Source organism: Acomys minous (assembly GCF_964271855.1).
Source record: "Acomys minous genome assembly, chromosome: 6".
Lineage (NCBI taxonomy): Eukaryota > Metazoa > Chordata > Mammalia > Rodentia > Muridae > Acomys > Acomys minous.
In genome coordinates this window covers 117,665,437-117,687,039 of record NC_140487.1, presented here as the reverse complement: position 1 = coordinate 117,687,039, position 21,603 = coordinate 117,665,437, and the positions used below count along the sequence as shown (strand labels likewise).

Here is a 21,603-nt window from a genome sequence, read left to right as displayed (position 1 = left end):
AGGTGGATCTCTCTGGGTTCCTGGCCAACCTGATCGACATAGTGAGCACCCCCAACAGCCAGGGCTATGTAGAGAGAACCTATCCTAAAAACAACAAACAAACAGACAAACAAGCAAACCAACTTGCCGTGATCATGGCATCTCTTCACAGCAATGGAACACTGACAAGACACTGATCCTGCCCACTGTCGCAGCACACAGTCCTGCCTCTAGGTACCGGGTATGCCTTTTCACCCCAGCCTGACCCACATTCCCAGTGGCCTGTGGATGGCACCAGGCTTCCAGTAACAAGGCTGGAGGAGGCCTCGGAAGAGGAAACAGCCTTTCTTTCCTGTCCTCCCTGCGCTGGAGGAACCAAGCCAACTTGCATCTCCAGGGCAGAGGAGCCTGGCCAGCAGCCCATGGCTGAGATCAGAGGCACCCACCCTTCCCAGGGGACAGGGCTTGTGGTGCTGGCTGGAAGACCTGGGCTTACAGCCTGGCTTTATCTGAGGAACCAGACCACAAACACATCCCAGGATGTGGGGGTGGCAGGCAGAGGACAGGCCTCCAGTGAGATGGCTCTCAGGCATAGGCTTTACAAAGCTCCAGCCAGCTGCAAGCCTGTGCCTCCGCCTTCCGGCGAGGGCAGGGGACTAGGAACAGTGAACCTCGGGTCAGACGCAGTGTGTCCACAGTTGTGACCTCAAGCCTCATTTAGCCATGGTCATCTATACATTGGGTTGGACCTTCAGTTGTAGGGCACAAGGTGGCATGGGTAAGCTGTATGTAACATGGATCCCACCTATACTGGGAAGCATAGTGTCAGATGGAAAGGACGCCCAGAGGTGCCTGGTGTCACCAGGAAGGACACGCCACAGTGCCCAGACACAAGACCAGTGCTGCCAAGGCAGGAAAATCACCACTTTATTTTCTATACTGACAGCAGCTCTGGATGAAGTTGGTAGCTGATGTCTCTACACAGGATGGTCTAAAGTGGGGACAACCAGCACTCCGTGGGTGGGTGTGTCCTGGCAGGAGAGTGTCAACAGCCAACCTCAGGGCTGCAGGAGGTAACAGGGTCTATCTCTAGAGGTGGTTCCAGTGTCCAGCATGCCCGCCAGGCCTGTACTACCTCACAGGGTTGATGATGGGCAGAGTGGGCCAGGGCTGTTCAGCAAGCTCTCGTTCCAGCCGCTTGAACTGCTTCTTGGAAGCCCGTTTGGGCCGGAACCACCGCAGGCAGCCTGGGAGACACTGGTCCAGCACGCTCTGCAGAGGGCAAGGAGACGGTGTGGAGGGATGGTGGGGCCTGGGTCCTCCCCATCCCCCGACCCTCTCACAGCTTCCATGAGTGTGGGCCCTACCTCCAGCATGAAGGCGCCCACAAAGTTGAAGGCAACCAGACCCAGCAGCAGCAACTTGAAGGAGCTGTCCGGAATGTTCCTCAGTCCTAGTGGCCCCTGCAGGAGGCCGGGGACCAGGATGAGGCCCACCAGGACAGAGCCCAAGAGCGCCAGGGCCACCAGGAAGGGCACTGGGGGTGGGGGAGTCTGTCAGCAATGGCACTACGCACTGGGACGCATGCGCGCGCGCGCGCGCACACACACACACACACACACACACACACACACACAGATGCACTCTCTACTCAGGGTCCCTTTTTCATTCCAGCTGCCACCCCCTCACCCACCCCTGCCCCACCACGTGGCAGCACCGTTGGTGTAGAGTGGCTGGCGGAAGGGTGCCCCCTTAGAGACTGCTGCAGCCAGGAGTAGGTACTGGAAGCCAGAGAGAGAGAAGACCACTGTGTTCTCATAGTTGGGCAGGTTGTCGGGTGCGGGCACAGTTCTGTTCAGGGGCACAAACCTGGGGACCATGGTGGTGCCATTAGGGAAAGAGTGAGGGGTTAGAGGAAGGGACAGTACTGGTGCCAGGGACTCTGCTACTTACCAGGGCTGGGCTATGACAAAAAAGTAGCCCCCAAGCTGGATGCCAGCCACCAAGGCTACCTGCAGCAGCAAACTGCCAAGTACAGGCACGCTCAGTAGCGCCCCTGGTGGTCGCGCTCGCACCAACGTCAGTGCAGGGCCTGTGCGGCTCATGAGCACTGCCACTGTGGTGGTGATGACCAGGTCGATGGCCAGGAACTGTAGGTCTCCCAGGTTGGTATTGATCTGTGGCAGGTGAGAGGAGAAGCTGAGGACCAGCTCTTGCAGAGCCCCAGTCCTCATGGAACCTGGGAAAGAATCCTTCCGGCTCTTGCCGGGTGTGGTGGCGCACACCTTTAATCCCAGCACTTGGGAGGCAGAGGCAGGCGGACCACTGTGAGTTCGAGGCCAGCCTGGTCTACAAAGTGAGTCCAGGATGGCTAAGGCTACACAGAGAAACCCTGTCTCGGAAAACAAAACAAAACAAAACAAAACCAACCCCCCCCCCCCCAAAAAAAAAGAATCTTTCCGGCTCTCTTTCCGACCCAGCATCCTTAGCTGACACTGGACAACCTGTTAAGGAGGCGTGTCCCAGCGATCTATGGCCCGGTCTGAAACACGCTGTCCTGCCCCTAGCCTGACGTTGGAAGGCTGCTTTACATACAACATCCAGCCTGGGGGAGCAGAGGGGCTGCCTGCGATATAGAAACTCTGAGGTGAATGTGGACCCAGCCCATTGGACCCCTGTAGTCAGCGGAGGCGAACAGGGCATTCTCTGAGCAGGGGAAGGGAAGGCCCTGCCGGGTAGAGTCTTGACTTTGTGTCACCCTGCCTGGGCTCTGATTCATTCTCCCCCATATACGGCACCCTGGGATGGAAAGGACACCCCCCCCAACACACACACACACACACTGCGCTGCACGTGCGCACACATACACACACTGGGAGCTTCAGGAGCTAGAAAGTTGTTAGCACACGCCAGCAGCCCCACTTCTCAGGACCCATGTCCAGCAGTTTTGAATCCTGTGCGCTTTACTGCCTGGGTTGTGGCAGGCAAATGACAGAGTTGCCCGTCCTAGCAGGTGTGGGGACTGGGGATCCACAGATGCTCACCGTGTAGAGTATCAGGACTGAGATGAACTGGGTCAGGCTGTATAGGGCCATGTACTTGAAAACGCTGAATGACGTGTCCAGAGAGCAGCGGCCTTCCCTAGGGGCAAAGATGGATGCCAGGGCCTCAGGCTGCTGAGGGGCCTCGCTTCACCCTTACCCCCCGGCCCTGCCTGCCTTACCTGATAACAGTGGGCACACACTCAATACTGGCCATGCTGGAGGTGAATGGAGAGACCACCGAAGCCTCTGCTTGGGACAGTGAGATGCCCACATCAGCTGCTTTCAGGGCCCCACAGTCATTGGCTCCATCCCCACACATGCCCACGCAGTACCTGACAGAGAGAGAGGTGAGTAGCTAGGCCTGTGAAACCATCCCTCCCCTCCACAGGCTACTGGGAGAGTCCAGCCTAATGACCAAGTGGTACTTGGTAAACAGATGTAGCTATTTTTGGCACAACAGACACAGGAGAGCCTGCCTGGGTGCTTCTATTTTTATTTATTTGTTTGTTTACTTGTTTATTTACTATGCTCGGGATGGATCTCAAGGTCTCTTAAATGCTAGGTAGGCATTCTACCATACTTCCAGCCCAACCTAGATATTATTTACTATTTGTTTGTTTATTATTGAGGCAGGGCCTTGCTGGGTATCCCTGGCTGGCCTAGGGCACACTAAGCTACATCCTCAGCCTTGGTTTTCTGTTTGCTTGTATGAGACACTCTCCCTGCATAGTACACATTGGCCTTTAACTAGAAGCAATCCTCCTGCCTCTGTTTTCCAAATGCTGGGTTTAGAACATATGCCAGCATCCAGCATGGCTGGCTCCTGGGTGCTTCTGGAAGGCGAAAGGTCCCTAATGCCCGAGGAGGGGAAGGGGAGGCCACCCTCATCCCGCTGGCGCTTTGGCGCCCTCACCACACAGCACTCACCGAAGTTTCTGCAGTTCACACACTAGCTCTGTCTTCTGTTCTGGGGCCATGCGGGCAAAGACAGTGGCCTGCACCAGGACCTGGGGCATGAGAGGGCAGGGCTGGAACATCTCCTGGCATGCAGAGGCAGGCAGCATGTAGCCCCTCCACAGGCAGCTCTACCTTGGGCAGCAGCTTAGGGAAGTGCTTCTGAAGGACAGCAAAAGTAGGCCCGCTGAGGGCCAGGTGACAGGACTGGGGTTCCATCTCCAGGGAATAGCCTGTGGCCTGGACAGGATCCTAGGGATCAGGAAACTCGGCTTAGCAACCCTTTCCCTCCCTGAGGAGCTGGGCGCAGGCAGAGTCAGTGGGTCGGTCTCACCTTAGCCCCATTCATGACTGCAGAGGACTCCGGTGGCAGGAACTCAAGGGAGGCAGGCTGGCCCTGCTCAGGGAGGGTGGCATGGATGACAACCAGGTGCTCCCGGGTACCCACCATGCCACAGCCTCTGGCCACAGTGACTGCTGTCTGCAGGTTGTCGCCTAGGGGTGTGAGGCAGGCTGAGAATCTATCACTTCCACCCTAACCCTTACAGGTGGACCATCTATGAATACTGTCAACCATGGCTGAGCTGGGCAAACTGGCATGTCCCCAGCCTTTTAGCCTGACACTATTATCCCACATAGAGGAGGGACCTGGAACCCAGAGTGGTAACCTCCTAGTGATTCAACAGGTGAATGGCTGGGCCAACACCCCTCTGGCTCATAGGAACCCATCCCACTCTGAGCCCCAGTGTCCTCAGCTGTCAAATGCGGGTGACAATGACACTTGTGATGGATACTGTGAAAAGAGGCTGCAGCAGGGATTTCTGGGAAGCCACTTTTTTTTTTTGCCAGGATAGGGCAGGCTATGTCCTTCTCACAGGTCTCTGAGGCCATAATACCTGTTGCCATAATGGTACGGATGCCCGTCTTCCTCAAAGTCTGTATAACTTTGGTTGTCTGTGGCTTCAGCAGGTTCCTCATGACCAGCAGCCCGAGGAGGTTTAGCTCCTGCTCCACAGTGTCCCTAGAGGGTGGTATCTCTGGGTCAGAGGTCAGGCAGGAATCAGTGCCCCTCTCCCACTTGCTGGGGCTTAGCACCTCCCTCCTAACATGCCAGGGATGGGCTCACCTAGTCAGCTGCTGAGCAGCCTCAAGGCTGGGTGCAATGGGCAGTGGCTTGCCAGCCAGGGCCACGACTCGGTAGCCAGCAGCTGTATAGCTCTGTAGCACCTGGGTAAAGTCGCTTGGTACTGTGGGGAGAGGGGAGTGTCATCAGGGCTTGTTGGGGGCGGGGCCTCAGAGGCTGGAACCCATCTCTAACTCCATGCTCACACTCAGCAGTGGACTCTAGGCCTGCCCCCTTCACCTGTGTCAGGGCTGCAGAGGCTGGCCACAAGCTCTGGGGAGCCTTTGACGTAAGCTTCAGGCTGGGCAGCCCCTGGCCATGACACTACCACATCCATACGCTGCAGGGCAGAGGAGAAGGGAAATCGGCAGAGGACACTGACGGGCTCTGGTGACGGCTCCTGTTATGGGAGAAGAGCCGAGCGGCTGGCTGAGGAGCTCACTCTTGAGGCCCCGAGGCCCAGTCACCCTGCAGCTTACCGTTCCCTGTTGCTGGGCCCCCCTGGGTGGGGGTTTCATTACTGCCAAGACCCGTGCCCCAGGTGCTGAGTCTGCAGCGGGGCCCTCCTCCAGGACCTGGTTGGAGGGCAAACAGAGGTTGGGAACCAAGGCCTTGGCAAACAGAGGGGCAGCAGGACTAGACTCATGGAAGGACCTCAGGACTGGAGGGTTAAAGTTAACATGGACTTTGGGTCTGTGCAGACTCAAATCCACACTCTAGTTGTCCCACCAATAGGACACTGGGTGATCTTGAGCAAGTTACTAAAAGCTCCACAAAGCAGCTTTCAAGCTTATGTTGGGACCACAGGAATAGCCATAGAAGAAAAGGTGGCCCTGCCGCGACTGACAGTGACTCTGGTGGCAACAGAGACCACTAGGGGAATACGAGGTAGCATTCCTTAGGTCTAACTTCCCTCAGTCAGGGTTCTGGCCTGTTTGGCCTCCTCACCCAGCCTGTAGACTCCACCATCTTGAGATCCATAGGGTCGCCCACTGGGGTGTCATGTAGCTGGCTGAGGGCATGACAGGTGGCCAGTGCTCGGAGAAGGGGCCCCAGGGGCAGGTGTCGGGGCTCTGGGAGCAGTGGTAGCAACATCCGTCCCTTTAGGGGCGCTACTCCCATTACATCCAAGCCGTCCTCTGTGAGGGTGCCTGTCTGCAGGGGGACAAGTGCCAAGTCCTTGGTTCAGTCAGGCCTTGCTGTGCTGGCTTCTACACCCAAGCTAGGCGAGTGGCACAGGAGGCTTGCTCTGAACCTTATGTCCTGCTGGAGTCAACCTCTACACCCCTATTCGAGCCTGACATCTTCCCTCTCCTCAGTTCATGGCCCTGAGAGGTCAACACAAGGCCTCTGCTCATCAGGTGCTGCCCACCCGGTGTTTCCCTGTTGCCACCACTGCTCAGTGTGTCCCAGGTTCACTGTGTCCGTGAAGAGCTCCACACACTTGTTCCTCCCCTCCTGGTCTGCCTGCCCTCACCACGGGAGTGCTCAGGAGAAACTGGACATGCTCATCAAGGTGGCTCCGGGCTCCCCTAATCCCCACTGTCTACACACTGTGCTGCTGGTGTGCTTACTCGCTGGGGACACACGCACGCATGCACGCACACCAGTGCCCCTGTGCTGGTCCCTACTGGACTCCAGGGCTGTGTGCTTTCCCAGCGCAGCAGGCCCACAATAGTTCTTGAGCAATTATTTCATGCATGTTATCTGCCGGGCATGAGATGGAGTGGGTAGGAACTGGCTGCGGAGGGTGGCCCCTGAGTGTTCCCACACTTGGATGCAGTCTGGGTACGGCAGGGCATTGGCTGAAGTGCACATTCCCTCAAGGGCTGCCAGCCAGGCCCCACCTTGTCAAAGCACACGAGCCGCAGCTTGCCCCCCAAGTTGATGCGCAGCGGGTGGATGCAGAAGATGCCCTGTGTGCGCAGCCGACTCTGGGCGTAGAGCGTGCACACGGTCATGGCGGCTGGCAGGGCAGGCGGCACCACCACGGTCACCAAGTCCAGGGCTCGGATCACAATCTCGTTCACAGGCACCTGGTAGGAGGTACCGTGAACTCGGAGCCCGGCTAGGCAGGTCCCCCGGCTGGGCAGGTCCCCCGGCTGGGCAGGTCCCCCAGCTGGCAGTCCCACCCGGCGTCTGGCTTACCCGGTTGCGGTAGAGAATAAAGATGCTGTAGATGGTGCCAAGCAGAGCTGGGGAGAACAGCGAGGGGTAAGCCGGGCTCCCGACCCACCCGGGTTGGGGCTGCCGGCAGAGTGGGGTACGCAGCAGCCCACTCACCCAGCACAGAGAGCGCTGCCACGAACTTCATGCTCTGTTTGTAGAACTTGAAGCTGATGGGCCGAGGGTGGAGGATGGAGCTCACCAGGCCCCCTTTGGCTGTGCAGAACCCTGAGGGATGACAGGAAGCCAAGGGAGGGGTTAGGGTTAGGGCAGGCTCCTCCCACTCCTCCTACACTGCCTGTACCCTGGGGTGACGACATTCACAGGGCCAGCCATCAACTGGACTGGGGTCACAGGTGACAACTCACAAGGCTTGACCAACCCCCACACAGAAGTGTTTTTTTGTTTGTTTGTTTGTTTGTTTTTAATTATTTTCTTTCTGTGGTTCTGGGACTGAACCCTCATCCAGCCAGGCAAGTACCCTCCTGCATGCCTTGGTACTTTCCCACGTCCCTCTATTCTATTTACTTTTTATTCTGACTGGGGAGGGGGAGTGTCTCACTAAATTGCCCAGGCTGGACCTCAACTTTCAATCCTTCAGACCCCGCCTCCTCACACACCTCTCAAACAGCTGGGATTATAAGTATACAGCCCCAGTAGAATTTTATTTTAGACGGGGGTCCCACTATGTAACCCCTGCTGGCCTGGAACTTGCTCTATAGATCAAGCTGGCTTCAAACTCACAGAGATCTGCCTTTCCCAGAGTGCTGGGAGGAAAGGCGCGCCACCAGCAGTTGCTGCTGAGCGGGTGCCCCCATGGGGGGGGGGGGGTTAGTGGACAGCCTCTCAAATGAGTGGTTTTATTTATAATGAAAGAACTAAGCCCCCACCCACCACACACACACACAGGAGGACCCCTGCTGTTTCCTACAAACACTGCAAACCTTGCTTATTGTCTGCCCAACTTCTGACGTGACGAGGGCATGAGGGCTGGAGAGATGGCTCAGCAGTTAAGAGCACTGGCTGATCTTCCAGAGGACCCACATGACAGCTCACAACTATCTGTAATTCCAGTGCCAAGGGATCCAGTGCCCTCTTCTGGACTCTGCAGGCAGCAGCCATGCATACGCACAGACAAATAGCAAAACACCCACATACAATTTAAAAAAAAGACGGAACATGAAGGCCCAATAGGGTGGAACTAGTAAGAATCCCAGTGTCAGAGGTGGTGGTGGGGCCAGGGCTCTAGGTCCTGTCCTGCCCTGTGTCATGGCTCCTGTATGTGCTGAGCTCAGCACTTCTTCCCACTTCCAGATATGTACCTGTCCGCGTCACCACTGCTAGGACCCGGGGTCCCAGGTAGGCCCGGGCCTGCAGAATGAGGGTTCCACAGAAGACTGTGTGCCGCCGATGGGTCTCTGGGCAGTAGGGCTTGGGCCCCTCCGGCAGGACTGTCTTCAGCACTGGGATGCTCTCCCCTGGAAGGGACATGGTGTGAGTTCCACGAGGGGCCCTCAGGGTACTCCCTCCTACAGACAGAGCTGAGGGCTGCTCACACCTGTCCCAAAGCCACACTTAACTCTGTAACCAGGTGGGTAGCAAGCAGGAAATGGGCAAGAGGGCAAAGGACTTGAGACCATGAGGCAATTCTGTGGGGAGGCAGCCCATCACTTAGGAACCTCCTTTGGGTAGCTGGGCCGCTAATGAAGGCATGTGTACATATTGGGGACCAGGATTTGGGAGCCCTTCTCCTGGAGTTAGTTCACCACAAACACAGTATTTTTCTGGATTTTAGACAGGTCTTGCTATGTAACGAGGCTGGCCTCCAACATGCGATCTCCCTGACAGCTTTTCGAGTCCTGGAATTACTGGTGTGAGCCACCCAACTTGGCCACATCTTGTATGTGTTGTTTTGATTTGAGGTAATGTCCTCGCTACACAGACCAGGCTGGCCTCAGAATTCACAGAGATCCACCTGAGTGGATCCACCTTAGCTTCCTGAGTGCTGGCACTACAGATGTGGGCTACCATGCCTGGCTCCCATCTAACTAGCAAGGACATTTGCGTGGGAGGGGGTGTCAGCTCTACAAAGCCCTGAGCAGCCTGCTCGACAAAGCAGAATGTGAAGACGGATTATTGGGCATCTACAGTATGTGTATGTATTTCTAGGGGGACTCAGGAGCAGCCCAGGCTCCGCCTACATCCCTAAGATGAGGCAGGTGTGGGAGAGTCCATGGAGGACCAGAGGCCAGAGTTGTTTTTTTTAATAGAGTCTCATGTAGCCCAGGCTAGCCCCAAACTTACTATATAGAAAATGACCTTGAACTACTGATCACTCCTGCTGCAACTTCCCGAGCGCAGGGATTACCGGTGTGCCACTGTGTCTAGGCCTTTTGCTCTTTTTTTGTTTTGTTTTTTGAGGGTTTTGTTGTTGTCATCCTTTTGAATTAGAATCTCACTGCGTAGCCTAGGTTAGGCTCAAAATTGGAGTGAGCCTGCTTCTGTGTCCCGAGAGCTGGGATTACAACCATTTTGGCTTCCATTAGCTTATCATACAGGTAAAACTCAAAGCTGGGCCTCGAGGTGCAGAGTCTGCAACCCTAGCTTTCCCAGAGGCTCAGGCAGAAGGATTATAAATTTGAAGTCTGCTAGGACTACAGAGTCAATTCAAGGCCAGCCTGGGCAACTCTGACTTAAAAGTGGAAATAAAGTAGCGAGGTGTGCAACTCTGTGGTAGAGTACTGCCTAACCTGCTGTGCTCTGAGTGAGAACGGCCCCCATAGGCTCATATAGTTGAAGACCTGGTCCCCAGTTGGTGGAATGGTTTGGGAAGAATTAGGAGGTGTGGCCTTGTCGGAGGAGGTGTGTCACTGAGGGTGGCTTTGAGGTTTCAAAAGACTCTAGCCATCCCCAGCGTACTAGCTCTCTCTGCCTCCTACTTGTGAATCAAGATGTGGACTCTCGGGCTAGAGAGATGGCTCAGAGGTTAAGAGCACTGGCTGCTCTTCCAAAGGTCCTGAGTTCAATTCCTAGCAACCACATGGTGGCTCACGACCCTCTGTAATGAGATCTGGTGCCCTCTTCTGGTGTGTAGGTGTACATGCAGGCAGAACACTCTATACATAATAAATAAATCCTTAAAAAAATAAAAAGACGTGAACTCTCATCTAGCCCTGCCACCATGCCTTGCTCAGCCATCATGGACTTGAATCATTCTGGAAACGGAAGCTCAATTAAACATTTTCATAAGTTGGCTTGGTCATGGTGTTCTGCCACTTCAACAGAAACTAAAGCAGCCGGGCCATAGTGGTGCACACCTTTAATCCCAGCACTCGGAAGGCAGAGGCAGGAGGATCTCTGTGAGTTCAAGGCCAGCCTGGTCTACAGAGAGAGTCCAGGACAGCCAGGGCTACACAGAGAAACCCTATCTGAAAAATAAAAAATAAAGAAGAAAGAAGAAAAAAAAAGCCGTGGTGGCGCATGCCTGTAATCCCAGCACTCGGGAGGCAGAGGCAGGTGGATCTCTGTGAGTTCGAGGCCAGCCTGGTCTGCAAAGTGAGTCCAGGACAGCCAAGGCTACACAGAGAAACCCTGTCTCGAAAAACCAAAAAAAAAAAAAAAAAAAAAAAAAAAAAAAAGAAAGAAAGAAAGAAAGAAAGAAAAGTAGCCAAGATTAAGACACACGGCAAGGTGAGGCCCTGGACTCCATAGCTAGTACCATCTACCACAAACATACATGAAAAGAACCACAAACCTTGAGCCACAACTTTCCCTGGAAACAACCATCCACTCTTATCACACTTTTCACTTGGGCTAGCCTGGATCTATTACTGATCCTCCTGCCTCAACCTCCCGAGTGTGTCAGGCTATCGCCTGGATCTCATAAATACTGAGAGAACCACAGGTAAGGCCACTCACAGCGGCGCCATCTGCACTGCACACACGTCAGGGGTACATCAGTCACCATGCGTCTGCACCATAGCTTCCTAGGCAGCCTGCGGAGTGCTACATACATGTGGACAAGCTTCCACAGCACAAGCCAACAGACCTGAACAGGGTAGCGAGCCCACGTACACAGCTGAAGGTGCTGTGGTGGCGGTGTGCACATGTGGAAGAGACATGGGCACAAGCAGGGACCCTGCCTCATGGACCATATCCTCCTGCCTGGTGTAGAGTCCAAGCCATGTGGTAGACGTGGATACAGACAGTTTATTCATAACTTATCCCGGAGTGACTGGCAACCACATTTCAGAGGTAGAGAAACTGAGGCATGGAGTGTTTAAAGGCGGATGGTTAGCAAGTGCCAAAGCCAGGACTGTTACTTCAAAGAGAAAGAAAAGCCCAGCTACAGGCTCTAGTGAGAGGCAGAGGGTTGGATCTGGCCAGGCTAGGCTCACCTGTCAAAGAGCTCTCATTGACCAGACACTCGCCAGCCACCAGAGCCGCATCGCAGGGCATCACTCCGCCCTCCTGGGGCAGCACCAGGCAGTCTCCGGGCACCAGCTCACTGGAGTCGATCCACTCTTCCTCTGTAGGTAGGTGGGTTGAGTGAGGGTCAGCTACCCTGCTGCTCCCTAGCCCCAGCCTCCCTCCTCCCTGCTCCTCACCTCCTCCAGGTCGGCACACCTGCACCCGCACGGATAGCTTGACCATGTCCCTCAGAGTAATGCTTTGCTGTGGGACAGAGGGACGGGAAGAGCTGAGAGGTTGGCAGCTCCTGGGGTCACCCTGCCTAGCCCTGCTAGGCCACTCACTCTCACCTTTCTGGTCTTGTACAGAGCCAGGCAGATAGAGATGGCTGAGATGAGGAAGATGCAGAGGGCATACCAGTAGTAGTGGTCGGCCAGCCACAGCGCGATGCTGAAGGCTTGGAATCCGTAGTAGGGGTTCAGTGCCTGGAAGAGGCGGGAGGAGACAGCATAAACACCGCACCCCAGGCAGCTCGGCTACTGGAGACAGCTGGGTGGCTGCCCCCGAGCAAAGCCAAGGCAGCCTCCTGCCTAGGCCCATTCTCAGCCTCTTCTACCTGACATCCCACACGCTGCAGCTAGAAGGACTCAGGTCAGACTCTTGCCACACAATGGTGAGGACAGTCCTATGAGGTGGAGCGGAGGCTGAGGGAGGCGCAGGAGGGTTAGGTCACCGTTTGTAGAGGGAGGGGACATGATTTGACCATGTGTGACCTTAGCGGTATCCTGTCCTATGCCAAGGCCTGGGCTCCTCCTGGCTGAGCAGACTATATAGTCCTTATCCATATTCCCAGAGCTGACAGCCGGAAGCCACAGGCCAGAGTGGAACTGGCTCTAGGGCAGGATGAGCTCCTGGCCTGAGGCTGCTGCACTTGACTATGTGGCTCTGCCCCTGCCCCCGCCCCTGCAGGCTCAGCTTTTCCTTTGGCCCAAGCTCTGTGTGGACCCTCTCCATCCTCAGCCTGGTCTCTGGATAGAGATTGCTTGTCATTGAGCCCTTCTCGGAAAAGCTGCTGTGGGCGACACCAGGGTCCTTTACCTCATCCACCAGTAGCTGCAGGTAGGACTTGACAGGAATGCTGATCACGTTGGGGCCGTAAACGGCCTTCCTGTAAGGGAGGTCACCGAACTGTGCCAGGGTATCAGAGACCCCACTTCCCACTGGGCAAACCAATGCCCCAAGAGGGCACCAAACAGAAGACAGGGGCGCGGGAAGGAGGGGCAGCACACACCTCATAGCTTGGTCCTGGAGGCTGAGGCCGGAGCGGGAGCAGTGGATCTCGTCACAGGTGCGACCCTGGTCCAGCAGGCTGATGAGGGTGGAGAGGGAACACTGTATGTGTGATGGGGCCTGAGCTCTGAACCCCATCCTCAGCAGGCTGAGAACTTGGGGCTCCAGGGCTGTCAGGGCCCCTTGGTCACCCTGAGGAGAGAACTCGGCTTATCCATTCCTGTAGCCAGGCCACACCTTGCTAAGGGAGGGTACCAATGGAGGATGGTTTGCTATGGTCAGTGACTGAAACATTTACGCCAACGCTCTATTGGGCAGCTCACTTAATCTTTCTGCACCGCTGTTTCCTCACCTGCAGAATGGGAGCCTAGACACACCCACCTCGCCAGGCTGTGGGTGGCTGAGATGGTGTCAATGCTAAGTGACTAGCAAGCCATCCAGCTCTGTTCCTGTCGCTACCATGCAGCAAAGGCTGGTGGGGCCCCTCCTCCCCCTGCAGCCACCCAAGTTTACCCAAGGATTGTCCTGGCTGTGTGAGTGACAGGTGTGTGAAAGACAAAAAGAGCCAAGTGTGACTGAATCCACCTCCCCCGGAGCAGCACAGAGCCCATCTTGGTTGGGAGCTTGAAGGGTCATGACTCTCATCCCTGAGGTACATGTGCCATGCTGGTCAAGGTGTCCCTGGAATTCTTGGTGGTAACGGGATCTGGCACTTTCTATTGCTACTTCCCCAGTGCAGTCCAGGGTCCCTTTCTAGACTAATGCCTCCTTCACCCTCTTCCAGAACACTGTGCATTTTTGGAATCAACACAAGCACACCATGGGAGTCTCTGAGCCTGGGGTGTGTTACCTGAAATGACCTTTAGTGACCCTGTGAGATGAGACATAGCCTCACCCTCATTTACAGGAAGCAGCTCCCAGCTGAGAGGCTTAGTGAGCTGCCCTAGATCTCAGGGCAGCTGAGGGTACCCCGGGTTAGGTCAGCCCCATCATGCCTTCGTACCACAACCCACCCTGCTGGAGATGGTGTGGCCATGCCTGGGGCCTCTACCTGACTTGGCAGAAGGCTTGCTGGGTCTCTATCCAGACATAGCGTTGGCCTTGGAGGAGGTAATAGCGCAGCACCTGCTTCTGGGTGGGAGAGGAGAGGCCGGTGGGGGAGGGGGACGGCCTGGCATTAGGGAGCATCCACATGCAGATGGTGGGGCAGGGACAGGGACAGCATCCCAGGAAAGAGAAACTTGGAAGTCAGGTAGTACCCCAGACCTTCGGGACCACAGAGAGCCAGGGGGACACAGACAACCCAGAGCCCAGTCCTCCCACGTAGAGTGTGTGACCCCAGATTCCCAGAACAGGGCAAGGCCAGGTCTAGAGCTCAGCTGGCCACTCACTGCCTCTTTCTGTCTGTAGAGCTGGGTGGTGTCCTCCCATGTGCCCTCTGGTACCACTCCCACAGCTGCCTGGCTCCGGCCATCCTCTCCCTGGGCCTGTGAGGGCAGCTCCGGGCTGGGGAGGGGTTGGGAATTACTCTGAAGCTCAGAGGTGGCCTACCCCTCGCACCCCTCCCTGGGAGGCGACACCTGCTGTCTCACCTGTCCTGGCTAACAGCCTCAGTCTGCACCTGGACTGTGAAGAGCTGCCTGGAGCTACCCTGGAATGCAGAATGAGTTCAACCTTGAGAAAGACACCCCACCCCCACCCTAATCCTTCCCAAAGCCAAAGATACAAGGCTATCCATTCAGGCAGATGCACCTTACTGTCAATGGTCTCTATGCACGTGAGCATGGTGTATATGCACATGCGTGTGGCAATGCACCTGTGTGCGCACACAGAGGCCAGAGTAGGCCAGCAGTTATCTTGCTCTATTATCTCTGCCTTACATCCTGAGTCAGGGTCACCCCTTGGCCCTGGAGGTAGCCCCAAAAGTCCTGCTCTCTTTGCTCCCCTTCCCCTGGCACTAAGGGTCACAGGCACTCTGGCAACCATCCCCGCTTTGTACATGGGGGCTAGAGATTTGAACTCTGGTCCTCACGCTTGTGCGGCAATGCCCTTATGCATTATCCCAGTTAGGTTTTGTTGTTGTTGTTGTTGTTGTCAACTTGACACAAGCTAAAGTCATTTGAGAAGCAGGAACCTCCGTTGGGAAAGATGCCCGCCCACTGGGGGTAGTGCCACCCTGGGCCTGTGGTCCTCGATGAGAGCTGAGCAAGTCACGGGGAGCAAGCCCGTCGTAAGCAGGGCTCCCCCACGGCTTCTGCTTCAGTTCCCGCTGCCAGGTCCCTCCCTGAGTTCTTGGTGGAATTTCCTTTGCTGATGGGACTGTGACGTTGACGTGAGTAATCACCTTTTCCTCCCCAAGCTGCTTTTTCAACATGGTCTTTATCACAGCAACAGAAACCCTAATAAAGCTCCTATTTAGAGTCATCTCTAGCTCTGGGTAAGGCCTTATTTATGTGGCTTTGATTATGAAAACTAATAAAATATTTTCTTTTTTCTTTTTCGAGACAGGGTTTCTGTGTGTAGCCTTGGCTGTCCTGGACTCACTTTGTAGACCAGGCTGGCCTCAAACTCACAGAGATCCACCTGCATCTGACTCCTGAGTGCTGGGATTAAAGGTGTGCACCACCACACCCAGCCTAAAGTATTTTCTAAAGGAAAAATAAAAAAAAAAACTACAGAATTACAATGAAGCCTAGCGGGCCACACCTGGCTGGCTCTGTCCACTGCCCAGACACTAAAGTGCAGACAGGAAGATGAAGGCTTGCCTCCTGCCCACCCCCCTCCAAGGGCCAGTGGTGGCTGGACTGAGCACGCCAGTATTTTCTTATCCTTCTCGGCCCCACTCACCTCTTTGTCTTTTATTTCTATAACGAGTGTTTCGGCGTGGGCCAGGCTGCATGGCTTCAGGCGCAGGCGCACGCCCCACAAGGGCTTCCAGCGGAATAGCAGCCAAGGGATCCCGGCCAGCATCCAGACCGCGGCGTGATAGCCGATGGCCCTCCATGGACTGCCACAGTAGCCGCTGAGCCTCTGTGGATACAGGCGACAGAGCCGATGGAGCAGAGGCCAGGGAGCTGGGGCAGGCCGGAGCGCCACTCCATCCACCGCTACCACTACCTACCACGAATGAAGCTGAGGAGCTGAGGGGATCGATTGAGGTCCCGGTCATCAGGGTCCCATAGCTGGGGGCCGTGCTGCCCATTAGCGGGCTGCTGTCTGTGGACGGAAAGGAGAAAGGACACAGAATGGAGGATGCTTTTCTTCCTCTGGTTTTCAGTGCTGGGGAGGGAACGCTGACCCTCACAGTGCTAGACAAGCCACCGAAGCAACAGGTCACATCCCAAGGCCTCCTCTTCAGGGCCCTCTGAAGCCTAGCAAGCCTGGTCACTCTGTACCCAGGCCTTTTGGGCCTGTGAACTGACAGGCCCATTGGTTCATAAGAACATCTGCCTAGAGCTGGAGAGAGGCACATAGTTACCCTGCATGCCTGTGTCCTGCCGCTGCTTGCGTGGGGCCCTGTGTTCCACCCACGTTCCCTACCTCACTGCCACCCCAGGGCAGGGGTCCCGGCTATTCTCACTGAGTCCTGGTGCCCAGCTCAGGCCTGGAGTTGAGCGCCCTATAGAGACAGGCCCTCACTGATGCTGCCAGGGGCAGGGGCTAGTACCAGGCTTCTGGGCTGGAACCTCCCTTCCTCCCACCTCCCCATCTGCAGGGCTGTGGTCCCAAATGGGGGCAGGAATTGTTTCTAGAAGTTTCTGCCCAGTAAACCCAACTTTTTCTCTTGCATCTGATGTAGTCACAATGTCCTTACTCTCTTGGCTGCTTGGTCCCTATAGGCTGAGGCTCCTGCAGTTTCTCCCAGACCATTAGAGTCCTGCCCAGCTGGGTGGGGCTTGTCATTCAGAGGCAGGTGGCACATCTCCCATGCTTGAGGCTTGATGGCTAATCACGTGTGGTCCTCTGCCACAGTCCTTTTTACATGGCTATCAGAATAATAACTCTGTCGGGTATCTTTCCTTGTAGGTGTGTTTTGTGTGTGCGTGGACAGGCTCAGGTGTACACATGTGCCTGCACACACACACACACAGAAGCCAGAGGTTGACGTGTTGCGAGTCTTCCTCTGTTATTTTTTTCCATGCTTCATTTGAGGCAGAGTCTCTCCCTGAACCTAGAGCTCGCCGGTCAGTCTAGGCTGGCTGGTTAGAGAGTGTCCCCAGGGGCCACCTGTCTCTGTCCCCACGGCACTGGAACTTCAGATGCGTACCTGGCCTTTTTAATGTTGGTGCAGGGGAATCCAAACTCAGGTCCTCACGCTTGCAGAGGAAGCACACTCTACCTACGGAGCCATCTTCCCAGCCCCCTCTCTCCGTTTCATTTAAGGAAAGAGAGGTTAAGCAACTCACCCAAGATCACACAGCAAGGATACGGGAGCTCCAGGAGGCAAGCCCAGGCAGGCTGCTTCTCCACTGGGTTTATTTGTTTTTGTAATTAAACAATAGATTTATTGGTCTTATACAAAGACAAATCTGGGCCAGGTGGCAGCGGTGGCACACACCTTTAGCCCCAGCACTTGGGAGGCGGAGGCAGAGGCAGAGGCAGGTGAATCTCTTTGAGTCTGAGGTCTACTGAGGGAGTTCCGGAGCAGCCAGGGCCACACAAAGAAACCCTGTCTCAGAAAAACAAAACAAAACAAAAAGAGGTAAATCTGGGTGTGGCAAGCAGGACTGGAGGAAGAGCTCACTTCGCACATTCCAGAAGCTGTCCTCAATCCTAGGATGGATGCCCACACATAGGGCACAAGGTTAGGGCACAAAGGCCCACAGAGCCCAGAAGCCTGAGTCCTGGGCTTTCACACCTACATGAAACCGCCAGGAACTGATGTGCACAGTGCCACCTGAGACCTCTTTAAACTGAGGACCCAGAAAACAGCCGAACCAGAGCCCCACCAGTGGGCCCTCTCCTACCTTCCACAGAGAACAAATGACAAATGGTGTGCTTCAGGAAGGAGCTGACCTCCAGAACAAATAGACGGACGGACAGATCCTGCCATGAGGGCAGAGCCAGCCAGGAAGAGCATTATTTCTTTCCCTTATGCCCAGGGAACAGCCTGGCTTTCACAGAGGGAATCTCAACTCAGGGCAGGAGGCTCAGTAGGAGCTTCTCAGGCCTTCGGCCACCAGTAGCTACATGCAGGCTTTTCTGCTAAAGCCCTTCCTCTGCCTACAGTGTCAGGGCTGGGGGCTCACCCACCATCCAGGTGGCCAGGAAACTGCATCTTAGGGTCTCAAAGGGCTGGCCAAGACTGTACCATCACCTACCAGACAGGTACCACTTTTGTGAGAAGAGGGAGCCCCTGGGCAGGAGCCACATTTAATGTCTCCATCATCAGCTGTGTTCTCTGCCAAGCTGTGATTCATAAAAGCAGGTGCCCCAGCCAATCTCTAAGATGACAGTGTATGCAACAATGCTTGGCATAGCTGGCACATGGTGGAAGCCTCAGCCCTAGCCACAGAGGGTGTCTGAAGTCTGTGCGGTAGAAGTGGTGGTGGGGCAGCTTCCCACCAGGGCGTGGCTACTCCTCTGACCCATTTCCCAGGCTAGCTTCTGCCGTGGACCAGCCAGAAACCTGCAGGAGTGCTTGGCCTCTAGGCCTGAACATTAGCTCCGTCCTGTGGCTCAAGGACCTTGGGGCACCAGCTAGATAGGGTTCAGACTGATAAAGAAGCCACAGAGCCAATGCTGAGTGCATCGCCTGACCAGAGTCTACCTAGCAAGTGTTAGGTGGCCTCTGACCATGGTTCACCAAGGAAGTGCTGAGCCTCCTACAGCTGCCCTGCCAGGGGCTTGTCTTCCTCAAAGTCCTATTGTCCCCACTCACACCCTCTCGCATTGGTTTCTGAACTGCTCTCAGCTGGATGTGAATGAACGAATGAACTTAAGTCAATGACACACCCATTCTTTCACAAGGATGCTCACAGCCAGCCTTGGGAAGGAGGGGACAGGAGCTTGTCACAGGAGTAAGTCACACCTAAGGAAACCTCCAGAGCGTCAGAAGGGCCACGCCCAGGGGTGCAGTGTCTGGCAGGAACATAGGACATCTTCAAAGCACCTGGATAGGCTTGGCCACAGCTCACCCGTCAAGGGAAGGCGTCCCCGAACACACCAGTCAGGCAGCCTCAAGCTGGCTCACACAGGCTGTGGGCTCTCCTGTGGTACAGCCAAGGCAGCCTGAAGTGGCAAGGCTGTAGTTCACCTCAGCCCTCTAAGAGAGGGACTGTGGAAATGTTCCCCCTCAAACTTGGGGAAACCGAGGCACGGGGCTGTGAAAAATTCAGGCCCTGAATCATATGGCCTCAAGTGGGGAAGCTGGAATGTTTGGCTGTGATGAACAGGGCCTTTAATTCACCCTCACAGCCTGCTGCCTGGTGAAAAGCATAGATTAGGATTCTCATTTACAATGGGGGAGGGGTGGCGGCGGCGATGGCTCAGCAGGGAAAGGAACTGACTACACAAGGCAAATGAGCAGAATCATGGTGGGAAAGTCCTCTGACACACCCAGGCCGTGGCACAATGTGTATGTATGTACACACAAAATAATAATAATAGAAGCTATGAAAATATTTAAAATGAGAGCTAGGTTCAGTGGCCCCTGACTGTAATCCCAGCACTGAAGAGGTGAAGGAAGGATTAGCTCAAGGTCATCCTCGACTACATATTATATTTGAGGCCAGCCTGGGCTACATTGAGACCCCAATCTCAAAAAAAATAATACAGGCTGGGGAGATAGCTCAGAGGTTAAGGGTACAATCTACACTTCCAGAGGGCCTAAAACTGCTTCTCAGCACTCACAACCTTCTGTAAGTCTAAAAAGGACGCGGGTTTGATACCCAGCGCCACAAACACAAAGCCCAAGAAAAGGCAGGCCTAGAGAGATTGACCAACATATACCACAGCCATGCCTGGCAGAGATAGGGACTGAGCCGAGGTCACACAGCCCTGGGGCAGCCGCACCAGCACTGCACAGCCAAGGGGCCAGAGTCAAAGCTATTTGGGAACCTCTTGTTTCCTGCGGAAGACCCAGCTTCCTGCTGCTGATCAGACAGTGGCCCATGGCACCAGCATCTTTTTTCTGGTGGCTTCCCCCCATGGCTAGGAGCTCCTGGCCTCCAACAGGCTAGGAGGGTGTAGACCTGGAAGGTCTTTGGTTCGATTCTGAGTCTGGAATCCAGGGTCGGGCGCGCATGATAGGCAGGCGTTCTTACCACAAGCGGCACCCTTGCCCCCTATTCTTTCCCTCCCTCACCTAAGGCACTGTAGAACTGCAGGACGGAAGCTTTGGGTTGGGCCAGAGATGAGCTGGGAGAGACTGAGACCTGGGACTGGGCACGCTAGCACCTGGCGGGTAGCAGGGGTCTAGAAGCCTTATCTGCATTTGGTGGGATATTGGTTCCAGGCTAAGACATCCAGTCTGGCATGGGGGTCACGCAGGGTGTGGTCCCTGGATCTGGCCACTGATAAGCTTTCTGTGGGGGCCTGAGGCTCGGGTCTGGGGTGCATTTGTGCCTTAGGTCTCCTCCCATCCAGGCCCTGCAGAGAGCTGGCTTCCCTAATCGTGTTCATGTTGCACGCTTGGGTGCTCCTCAGAGGCCCCAGGGCGGTGCACCGCGTCCCTCACCCGGACCTGTCACTCAGGGTCGAATGCATTCAGAGGGGATGGGGTGGGTAGGTTCCCCCGGCCCCAGAGACCCTTTGGCCCAGGGTGTGCGCAGCGGCATCCCAAATCTGTCTCTCTGGGGGTCTGGGGACGAGTCCCGAAGGAAAGGCCGGACCGCCGCTCACCTGCGCTCATTTCGGCTCCTCGCGCTCATCGCCGGCCGCTGCAGCCCGCGGCCTGGGCTCGGTGTGCGAGGCCCCGGGACACAGTCGGGGGCGCCGGCTGCAACGAGCTGCGGAGGGGCCGGGTTAGGCGGCACCTGCACGACGCGACAGCGACTCGAACCTTGCTGCAGTCAATCTGCGGCCGTCGTGCCCCGCCCTCTCGCGGCGCCCACGTCCGCCAACGCCGCAAGGCCTGCCGGGACTTGTAGTTCCCAGTCTGTCCTCAGTCCGGAGCTGGTTGAGATCCTGATGCTGGGGATAGCGTGTGTGGAGGTGGAAGTTGAGGGGATGGGGAGACGGGGAAGAGGTAGGAAGAGGGGCGTGGGAGATGGGGGTGGGGGTGGGGGTGGGGAGAGACAGTCTCCAGACAGAACAGACGGACGGAAACCGACAGGCTGCTAGACAGGTAGACATACAAGCAGAGGGGCACGCTGGGAGACTTTGGGACAGCACCTAGGCGTACTAAACAGAGAGAAATGAGACAGGCTAGGAGACCAGACAGGCAGACAACAGACAAAGAGGCAGAGAGGTGACAGACAGGCAGACAGAGGGGGATGCTGGGACACCCAGTTGGGACAGCCTCCAGATAGAACAACCATAAAGAAACAGGCAGGCAGACAGACAAAATATACAGATAGGCAGGCAGAGTAGACAGAACAGACAAACAGAAAACCAATATGCTGGGAGACAGAATAGACCAAAAAAAAAAAAAAAAAAAAGACTGATAGACAGATCGGCTTGCCGGGAAACAGAGGG

General features: G+C 55.6%; 1 protein-coding gene across 4 annotated transcripts; it reads right to left on the bottom strand.

Annotated features, from left to right (window-relative positions):
- Positions 1 to 882: 882 nt before the first annotated feature.
- Positions 883 to 21,008, bottom strand: ATP13A2 (ATPase cation transporting 13A2). 4 transcript variants are annotated; one of them, XM_084788199.1, is made up of 29 exons: positions 20,809 to 21,008; positions 16,088 to 16,182; positions 15,814 to 15,996; positions 14,559 to 14,617; positions 14,358 to 14,472; positions 14,018 to 14,094; positions 12,968 to 13,045; positions 12,775 to 12,844; positions 12,027 to 12,161; positions 11,874 to 11,940; positions 11,664 to 11,795; positions 8,589 to 8,744; positions 7,384 to 7,494; positions 7,249 to 7,295; positions 6,948 to 7,136; positions 6,049 to 6,255; positions 5,580 to 5,675; positions 5,341 to 5,500; positions 5,104 to 5,224; positions 4,874 to 4,998; positions 4,312 to 4,472; positions 4,113 to 4,229; positions 3,951 to 4,030; positions 3,203 to 3,355; positions 3,024 to 3,120; positions 1,933 to 2,156; positions 1,697 to 1,848; positions 1,347 to 1,442; positions 883 to 1,251 (listed from the first exon to the last, which is right to left on the bottom strand). In XM_084788199.1, the coding sequence occupies exons 1-29, from the start codon at positions 20,816 to 20,818 to the stop codon at positions 1,154 to 1,156; spliced, it is 3,411 nt and encodes a 1,136-aa protein (XP_084644325.1). In that variant the 5' UTR covers positions 20,819 to 21,008; the 3' UTR covers positions 883 to 1,153. The 4 variants fall into 4 exon arrangements, with proteins under 4 accessions (XP_084644325.1, XP_084644322.1, XP_084644324.1 ...); XM_084788196.1 differs by having other exon boundaries at positions 1,347 to 1,516; positions 14,018 to 14,097; positions 20,809 to 21,007; XM_084788198.1 differs by having other exon boundaries at positions 14,018 to 14,097; positions 20,809 to 21,007.
- Between the last annotated feature and the right edge of the window lie 595 nt (positions 21,009 to 21,603).

What these genes read in the sequence shown, in the direction of transcription:
- ATP13A2 (XM_084788196.1), bottom strand. An exon ending in CCTCTGCAGCCCTGACACAG is followed by an intron (nt 5,225 to 5,340) that starts GTGAAGGGGGCA and finishes CTCTCCCCACAG; the next exon opens with TACCAAGCGACTTTACCCAG. An exon ending in TTTGTCATAGCCCAGCCCTG is followed by an intron (nt 1,849 to 1,932) that starts GTAAGTAGCAGA and finishes CATGGTCCCCAG; the next exon opens with GTTTGTGCCCCTGAACAGAA.